We start from the raw sequence: 10,484 nt of genomic DNA, 5'->3' as shown, positions 1-10,484 counted from the left end.
TGGGTGTCCTGCATGCGAGCGACCATGTCGCGATACAAGATGGCTGCTTAGAGCCAATCAGCTTTTTCTATAAAACGGTGTCCCAAACCTGTAGAATTCTGTAGTGGGAGAGTAAGGCTACAGAATTACGTTTACTTAAGAAAATGAAGCGAAAAGGAATGCCGTGCATGAAATTTACGAAGGGAGGAATTTCCATGGAAAATTTTATAAATATCTTCAACTGCAAAGATCACCGGACAAATTCTTCGAGTACATGTGAATGAGCAGAGGAGCATTCGACTATCTCATCAATAAATTAAATACGAATGTTTTTTACTTGATCAAGAACTTTTAACCGTCCAATAAATGCGGAGGAATGACTACTACATGACTAACTATCCTAAATACAAGTATAAGTACACAGATTGATAATACTGATCAATAGCTAGCTATGGTGTAGGGTTGGTGCGTAAGTTGTTGATAACGTGTTAGGGAACGGTCCTCTGTTCGATTCCCCCTCCCCCCCCCCATTCTTATATTTTTACTGACTCAGTTACAACTATCTACACTAAGTTTTATGTATACTGCTTACCCTGCATCGCTAAATATATTTTAAGGTCTTGCCAAAGAGCTTTATCTTCACACCTACCCCAGTATATCACACACATTTTATTCCTAATAAATTTCAATGAACCATGAAATTTTACAGATATTTGATGTTTCGAACGTAATTCATCAGCAGTTAGTGTTAAGGCCAAACCTTTAAATTACTCTAATTAGTCTGTAAAAGTAAACCTTACAATTTTGTGTAATGATTTGCCTAAAAGTGTGAAATAAAACATTAGGTAAATGTTTAGTGCACCTCATTTTCTGTTCATGGTTTCGAGCATCAGTCAAAGGTACGTAGAATGTTTCTCTGATTTACTTATTTCTTTTACACAAATCATTTCATAAAATATTTGAGTGATTTCTTTCATTTTTCAGTTCCAAGTTTTATTCCGAAAGCATCGTCTTAATGACTCATCGCTTGCCTTCCTAACGTACTTGATTCGAAGGAAGCCTTTTTGACATTTAAATACCGCACCAATATATCTTTTTAGGTGCAAAATAGGTAGGTCTTGAACAGATGAAATTTTTGACACTCCATTTACATAGCGTGGGAGCAGCTTTTCATGAAAGATTTCAATTTTTCCTCAGCTTATTAATTAAGTTTTCGTTTATTACCCTAATTACTTTCAAGCAGTTAAATATTTTCATGCCAAACTAGACCTCATGCTGGTCACTTTGATGTCCTGTTTACCTGTTCCTCTCCCTTTGTTTGGCTATGAAAATGGAGGCAAAACCTCACGTATAAGTTATAGGGAGTCTTGTTTTCGCTCTGCTCATGCGTTTACAAAAACGTTTCGAGTGTTAATCATATGAGAAAATAGTCCATTCTGATTGCTGTCATTTCCAAAATTCGTCGTTTCGATATCTTGAATCTTTTATGAGATACGACGATTTTTACGACCACTAGTCCTTTTTGGTTACTGTAATTTCCAAAATTCGTCGTTTCTATATCTTGAATCTTTTATGAGATACGACAATTTTTTACTACCTGAAGTGCAGGAAAGGTTCGGACGGGGGGTGAGCGCCCCGTCTGCGGATATAACAACCAATATCTCAAGAATGAAGAGAGATATCAGTCCGGTCTCAACTTTAAAAACAATTGAGATATATTGGTTACATTTCATACGCAATAATGTATGGTCTTAAATGAACTATATGGAAAGTCTACACAGTGTGACTTTACCTCAGCAAATTCTTAAAAATTTCGTGCAGCCATGTATGGGAGAATGGGGGAAATACACGCACCTAGGGAAAAACTGATGTGAACCATTCGTTACATCATTAAAACCTACGAAAATAAGTACATACCATACAATGGACATTTCTCCACATATTACAGTCGTCTGTAAATAGTTATAAACAGTACCTTAATTTTGAACATTAAAATAAAAAAATGTGCAAATGCGTGGTATTCCCCACCCCTTAGGGTAATGACACGCAAAGTATTGGGTAATAACACGTGAAACAAACAAACCATAAAAATGTACAATACTTGCTATTTTTATTTGGTTATTAGTTACTACAAATAGTAAACAGTGTATTTAAGAACGAAAGAATGTAATTCTCCAAACATCTCTTATAATTTTCGTTTTTTACATTTTTATTGATGTGAAAAGAGTTCATTTTCTCATACATCAAAGATCGTACTTGTAACCTTTTGGAGTGTTCCAGCCACTATATTCTTCATGACTTCATCTGCTACAAGTAATACATCGGTACCATAGTTCTCCATCTTTCCCAAACTCTCTAAAAACTAAACAGACATCTTCTGAAATCGCCAATGGATCAATACCATCCATTTCATCACAAATGTTCTGCAAGTCCAGATTTAGGTAATCCCCGCTGCTACTTTCACTTTCTAGGCGGTGTTTCTTCTTATATAATGTCTGTTTCTTCTTCGAGACTTTTTTGAGCTGCAGATTTCTGTTCTCATCTGCTTTACCCTTAAGATTTCTTTTCTTATTTCCTTCAGCTTTCTTTTTCATGGCTTCTTCTTGTTTCTTTATTGATAACTCCGTTATCAGTTTGTTCTTCTCTTGAGCTGCTGTAATGATCACTGACTTTCCCATAGGCTTTCCCATGGCTTGTTTCATCTTAGGAAGAACTAGTTTTTGTTTTGAAACAGGAGATACGTCAAATACACTAACTTGCTTGACCCATGCACTTTTAGTTGATGTTGTTGTGACCTCTTCTAGGCCTACTAGAAGTGGAACATCTTCTGCTGAAGATCAACGAAAACATCTCTGAAGATCTCACATTGTTGTAAATCGTCATGCTGAAATTTGTTTGTATTGAAAGGGCAAATCCCACTTACCTTAAACCCTGACTACCCTTTGTCCATAGTAGCGACCTTTATATATGCCTTATTAAAAAGTTCTGCCAACTCGTATGGTGTAATTTTTTTGATACACATGTGACTTCATATACATGTCACATTCACTATTGAAGGCTGATTTCAAAGAAGAAAAGAATATAACATCTAGTGGTTGAAGCTTGTGTGAAGTGTGTGGAGGTATGTTTACCATGACAATAGAATGATTTTCACAAAATTAAAAAAATATCAAGCGAAATGTGGCTGCTGTGATTATCTAAAATCAGCAACACAGAGTCAACAATAATTGATTTTACATTGTTCTGAAAATGTTGGATCCATTCAAAAAATAATGACTCATTGGACCAGCCATTGATGGAACAACCATATATTGCTCCAACTGGCCCACCTTTACTTAAGAGATTTGACATCCTCTTCCTGGGGATAAACATAGGGGGGATGTAGGTACCAGCAGCACTGGAACAACGTATCACAGTCACGTTTTTCCCCCTTTCCCAAGACGTGGCCCACCTATTTGCTTAACACTTTTAGGAGCCAAAATTCTCTCGGGCTTTTGTACAGTATTTATGACCGTTTCATCAGCGTTGAACACTCACCCCTCTTTAAATTTATATTTTTCAAAGACATGTTCTAAGTTTTTAAAATATGCAGTAATCTCTTCTTCATTAAATGTCTGTATTCTGTTAATGCTAGTTGCTTCAGGTTTTCTCATGCTAATACTTCTTTTTAAAAATAGAGCTAGTCAATCCTTTCCAGCTAACTTATATGACTTATCAAAATTGTTTGCAATGTTGTTAGCCTCTGCATACTCAAATGCAATCTTTCACAGCTGGATGCATGTAATGCCATAGAACCGCTTGGCCATTCCTATAACATGATCCCTAATCTCATTTTTCTGTTCTGTCGAAAATGTTGGGTTTCTCCCAAGTTTTGGACCCTCGGTATTTAAATGTTCATTCTCGTTTGCAGAGTGGCTTCATGAATCCTGAAAGCTCTTCACACTTCTCTTATTTTTCTTCCAGATTTGATGGCCTTACAAAGTTCCTCTTGCATCCATTTTGCTTTCTGGGTTTTTCTTTTATAATATCTACCTACCTGAAATTAAAAGAAGAAAAAAAAAACTCGTTAGTTTTGAAAATGTAACCTGCAAGAGGGAATACCATGCACTTCAATAGCTGCATGGCATTACCCCACTGTAAGTTTGATGACTAATCTAAGCATAACTCAGCACCTAATTCAAATAGCGGGACAAATCTACAATTAAATTACAGGTTTAATCTAGGGTTAGTAGTTGATACGCAAGAAGTATATTAAAGCAACTTATAGCAGCACTTAACATGCAAAATACAGCTGACCAAAATTACATGATACACGCCAAAAATAAACAACACTTTACTGCTCCAACAATGCCACTGAAATATGGCTGGTGTAAGCCACATAGTAGTTGTTACTCCTACCGGCAGGGTGTAGCACCAACTGGGAACACCTTGCGCCATTCAAACTGCGTAAATCACCCTGCATGGGATTATCCACATATATGTAATTCCCCTCCTTCCTCTACCAAATTTCGTGCAGCACAGTAACTATGGCGAATAACGAAAATACATTGACATTTATCGTTTGAAGAAATCAACCTGTAGGTTGCGGAAGAATCAAATTTTTTCACTGAATAATTGTCTTAAAATCGCATGTTAAGTAACTCATAGCTGCCATCGCTTCCGCTCCACTGCTTTGCCGAGAAGACAAATGGCTGTTGCTCACTGTCGCGTGTGCTGCAACAACAAGATTAAAACATGTTTGAATTCAAAAATCGGTAGTTGCAGCGAGAGACAGGCAGCAACACAGATGTCGCTCACGTAGGACACTTCTGTAACTACACGTGTGGTTGTGTTTTGTCACCTGAAGCTGTCACTCACTTCTGTCACTCACGTAGGACATGGCCTTGCTGTTGTCGCCAACTCTCAGCAAACAGCAGAAGCAAAGTTGTACACCTTGTCGTTTCAGGTTATTAGTTATTAAAATCAGAAAAAAGTTTTTTAAGAAAACAATTATGATTTACTGTTACTTAACCGACATTTCCATTCAATAATAAATCTAACATTTAAATAAGAATGAAAGAATGCGGGGGACAGGAAAGTTACAACGAGCACAATTGACAAAATGGTAATTTCACATATGTTGTGTTGTGAAAGTGAGAAGGCTATGTACAGTAAAGTTAAAGCAATATGAAATATAGACACTTCAAGAATGCAGCAGTTGTGTCAAGAATTTTATTGTTTAAAACATCATAAAACTAAGGACATGGCGAATAACATAGGTGCTCTATAGAATATAATATTTGAATTAAATCATCTCCAGTCCAGAAAGACATCAGACACCATGCTCAAATTCAAGATATGGTCTATTTTGCTAGACAAATTCATATAGTTTTCTTTAACATGAGATTCATAAGTCAGTGGTGAGTGAATAGAGCAGAGAAAATGTAACAGGATGGCTCGTAAGAGAAGACGAACAATTATCCAGAGGATAGTAAGCCTTTGGTGTTCATTTTAACAAAAATAAAAGAAATTATCTAATTTGTAACACTTTTGGTGGATGTGCACATTTTGCAAGAGAATTAAAAAAATGTATGAAGAAAGAACATTGTTTTCTATGGAAAAAAATTTTCACAAAGAAGAGCAGTGCCACTTCAAAAACAAAAATGAATTTTGGAATTCAAACACGAAACCTTCCAAGGTTTTCCTTCACTGCAAGAGGACAACCCATAAGGAAAAAATGTTCTTTAAGAACAAAGAGAACATAAAAATAACATTTTACCTAAAAGACATCAAGAAAGGAAGAAAGAAAACATTAATGACAAGAAGAGAGAAGTCATCACTGAAGAGAATAAGGAAGTAGATATCAATAAAGGAAAAAGAGGATGAATACAGACCAAAATATAACTTATTTGATTGACATGTTAAGTAATGTAGATTGGAACAATATTCTGACAACACATTACGGTTATGGTAAATTCTGAAGTGAGTTATACTACATTCTCAACCAAGCCAGCGCATTAATAAAAAAGAGAATTCAGTCCCTACTGTGACCCAGAACTTGATATCACGTTCAGTCACTGAGGCTAGAGAAAACTAAGCTGGTGTGAGTATGCTATGTTAATTGACTTGAACAATAAAAAATTAAATGAAGAGTTCAAAAAGTATTAGAAATACAATGCAGACCTCCTAAATTCCAAAAAACAGAAAAATTTTCAAAGTGTCATTCAAAACTCAAATAATATTTTCAAAACGTCATGGTCGCTAGTAAATACAGAAATAGATAAACAGGTAACTCAGGGAAACATACAACAGAATATCACTTGCTGGTAAGTGGTACAACAGAAGCTGATCAGAATAAGGTAGCAGATCTATTTAACAATTATTTTGCCTCTGTTGACTCCTGCATAAACAATCAGCTTAAAAATGACAAATACAAATCCAAAGGAACACCAGTGTCAGCAAGTATATTCTTGACACGAACAAGTGAAGACGAATGAATTTAAACAGTGAGTAGCTTCAAGAATTCTCATGCAGCAGGATATGATGGTCTTCATCTGGACACTCTTAACAAATGTATGTCTTTACCAGCAATTATCAACTCTCTAATGGAAGATGCTTTATATTGAGATAAGTTAAAAATTGCTCAAGTTGTGCCTATTTTTAAAAAAGGAAACAAGAGTCTAGTAGAAAACTATTGATCCATATCTGTTGTTCCAATGATATTCAAAATCTTTGAGAAAGTAATGCACAAAACAATCTGGAACATCATCATAACCAAAGAGGTAATTTCTAAGGGGCAGTATTTGTTTGTTAAGTAGCACCCACCACTACAGCAGCATCCAGCTTAATCAAAAAAGTCACCCAAGCAATAGACAGTAAACCACATGTATGTGGCATCTATCTAGACTTACAAAAATAATTTGACTGTGTTGATATGAGCATATTGCTGGACAGACTGTGGAACAATGGCATTCAAGGCACAGCCCAAAATCTGAAGACATTCTGTTTGAAAAATAGGAAGCAGTTTGTTTCTATTAGTATTAATGAGGGTGCATGCAAATCAGACAGCACGAACATTAATTTCGGCATCCCGCAGGTGTCTATATTGGGACCACTTCTTTTTATTATTTGTGTTAATGTTATTCAGTCTATAACAAACTCTGCTACAGTTATCTTATGTGCGGATGATTCCATATTAATATGCCATAATTCTAGCTATTCACTTGAAATGGAACCTAATATTGCACCAGGCATAATGCTGCAGTATTTTAAAGTAAAAACACTAAAATTAAATACAAATTAATCAGTCACTATTGAATTTCATCTTGGGAGGCAAAAAACTCATGTCAATTTTAATGGTCAATGATTACATTAAAAAAGAATACTTGACCAAGTTTCTTAGCCTTAGACTTGATGCAGAGTTAAATTAGTCTGATCATTTAAATGCCGGCTGTGGCGGCACTTCAGTCTGGAACCACGCAACTGCTTCAGTCGCAGGTTCAAATCCTGCCTGGGCATGGACGTGTGTGATGTCCTTAGGTTAGTTAGGTTTAAGTAGTTCTGAGCTCTAGGGGACTGATGACCTTAGATGTTAAGTCCCATAGTGCTGAGAGCCATTTTGATCATTTAAACGTTATTTGGATAACCGTATCTACTACCATATATGTCTTAAGAAAACTGACACCTATTTGTAACATTACTGCTGTGAGGGAAATATACTTTGCACTATTTGAATCTCATCTAAGCCATAGGGATCCAGCAGTAATGGTAATAAGAAAAGAGTACTTATCTTGCAGAGGAAAGGACGTAGGAGTATGGGAAAGAAATGTGCCAGGGAATTGTATAGAAATTTGTTTAAAGAATTTAAAATACTAACTGTTCATAGCCTGTATATATTTAAGAGAATCGTTATGGCAGTAAACAGTAACAAAAGACCTAATAAAGAAATACACGGCCACAACACTAGAGGTAGAAAGAGGCTTCACAATATCTCTCATAGAACCATATTTACGAGGAAAGCCCTCACTATACAGTGAGATTATATGAGTAGATCCTTTGCAGTTTTGAAATAGGACAAAGTTCATAATTTGTACTGTAAAAATCAGGAATAATATCTTAGTATATCTGTGTGTATCACCCTGTTAGTTCATTTCCTTTTTATTGTTTTGAACTCTGATTATTAATGTTTCATATGTGAACACTTTTTAATCACACTTCACATAAATCCTATTTAACTGACATAGAAAAATTAATAGGGAGAGCATATCTGGTGTGATGTGAAAAAGGTATTGAACAGCATATTTAGTACAAAAAAACAGTGTATCAGTATTTTATATGGATGCTAGACAGGAAGTTGCTTATCTTTTGGAGCGCATGATGAGAACTCTAAGGAGGAAATTGAACGATGTGGGTAGATCCACTCGCCACACTGCTGTATGGCTGTATCCTGCTGGATCAATTGACTTACAAGAGGTCATAGTTGCTGGGTGATGTACTCGAGCATCTGTCAGCTACATCTGTTTTGTGAATTGATTTATGTATAGATGCTGATTTGTATAATAGGTATTTTTCTTATTTTTTCTGTAATATGTTATGTATCAGATACTTTTATACATCTATTTCTATCTTTGGCATTGTTTTGTACACCTTGTAGTCTGTCACAAAATATGGTAAACACACTGTTTCCAAATTTTGTGAGGGGGATAATGTAATGGGACACCCTCTTTTAACATCACCTTTCTTTACAGAAATAGGCGATACCAAAAAAAAAGTATTTCCGAATCTTTAATAGGTTAAAATTTTCTCAGCTGTTTCACCAAAGGAATTTCATATGAATTTGTATACAAAGTGTTATATTTCAGGCCAAAATATATAACAAGAAGTTAATCTGTTAGTACTCTGTACGTACAGTTAAAATTACACTTCTTTTAGAATATTTCAGGACCCATTTATAAAATAATGATGTAACTTGGTGATGCTTCTTCTTTTGTCAAGTTAGTATTGCCGAATGAGTTAATAGTAGTGGGCATGCCTCTGATGGAAACACACTTGTTTTTCAATTTTGTCAATATCACTGTAATTGTTTGTTTCACGAAAATGAAGATTGTGAAGTCAGGGTGATATGGAAGAATGAGAGAAAACAAAAGGAAGTTGTAGCAACAGAAACAATTTCATCAATAATTCAGATCAACTGGAACCCACAAAATTAATATTTCAGCCTCAGGAATGTTCCCCTAGATGCGAGAACTGCAGCCAACAACAATAGAAAATGAAGGTACGTAAAAGGTTTTTCTTTTGTATGTATTACACCTCTTAAAGCTTTCAAAACTTTTGCAGAGGCAGAGAAATTTTATGGTGATGTGTGGGAGGGGAGGTAAATTACACTACACAACTCACTTGAATGTCAATCAGAGTAAAAATGGAGCAGAATTCACATTGAAGTATTGTACATTAGTATTGTGTGAGTAAGTTGAGAATTTTGGTTTGACAGGAGGCATTCTAGGAAAGGCTGTGTAGTTGCAATGACCCCTCTGTTTGGATGCATTTGTGGTAATAGCATGCACCTAGTAAGTAGAAGACCTGGGTTTGAATCTTAGTTCAGCATCAGTTTTAAACTTCCCTCATTAATTTCAATTAATGTCTGCTTTGCAGCAAGTTTCTGTAATTCCATCTTAACAACAAAATTAGTCACCCACTTCCAGCAACATTCATCTGTTGCACACAAGAAGAGAAATGGGAGACCAATCAATTCTCTTTACCACAGTCGTGCGCACACTGCAGAAGGCAGATATCTTACTCTATGTATGAGACACACCTCTCAGGCTCTCAAGTTTCAGAGGGGGATCTTTAGTTGTGTGACATAGTTCGTTCCTATGTTTTCTTTTCCAGAAATATGTACACCATTTTCTTTGATTGCTAAGCATTCTGCACCACAGAAAATCAGTTTACCACAAAGAAATTTGCTTTTTGATGTTCTATAGTGGTCATAATAGTGTGGATGCTTCTGGCAATGTCATCCTACATTGCACAACACCATAATATGAGCTAGATATAACTTCAGAAAAATGGTTAATTGGAAACCACCACCACTACATTATTGGGTTGGCTGATGAGTCATTGGAGGCAGCTGTGAACAGATTACACTCGGTTATACCACAAGAGTCATGTGTGTTCACAAAAGGTTTGGAGAAACTGGAGTTAAGGCTCTGTTGGTGGAATGTGATGTGTATAATACTTAGGGCAGCAGATGGCCCTCACTTCATGCACTAATACTGAAAATGTGTCTTGGCAAATATGAGCCAGTGACTGCTCAGTTAAATGTGAAGTTGTTTGGTTAACGGAAATGTAATTGCCATTTGAAAGAATTCCCATTTGGCACTAATGAGCATAAAGGACCGTGTTATTCAGCAAAGAAAAGAACATCAACGTGTTATAATGTTTTTATAACCAAATTTATATACAGAATATTCTTACTTGTTTGTTTGGTTATTCTACTCTGTAATAATTACATAGAACATTTTTGTTGC

The 10,484-nt window shown here is 35.7% G+C and overlaps 1 protein-coding gene across 1 annotated transcript in view; it reads right to left on the bottom strand.

Annotated features, from left to right (window-relative positions):
• Positions 1 to 3,916: 3,916 nt before the first annotated feature.
• Positions 3,917 to 10,484, bottom strand: part of LOC124722607 — a 70,312-nt gene continuing 63,744 nt past the window's right edge. Inside the window, exon 5 of the mRNA XM_047247747.1 lies at positions 3,917 to 4,015. Coding sequence (XP_047103703.1) covers positions 3,917 to 4,015 — 99 coding nt within the window. The remainder of the gene's footprint in view (positions 4,016 to 10,484) is intronic.

The sequence above is a fragment of the Schistocerca piceifrons genome, chromosome X (genome assembly GCF_021461385.2).
Source record: "Schistocerca piceifrons isolate TAMUIC-IGC-003096 chromosome X, iqSchPice1.1, whole genome shotgun sequence".
NCBI lineage: Eukaryota > Metazoa > Arthropoda > Insecta > Orthoptera > Acrididae > Schistocerca > Schistocerca piceifrons.
The sequence above is the reverse complement of the archived record's forward strand: the minus strand, read 5'-3'. Positions and strand labels throughout refer to the sequence as shown.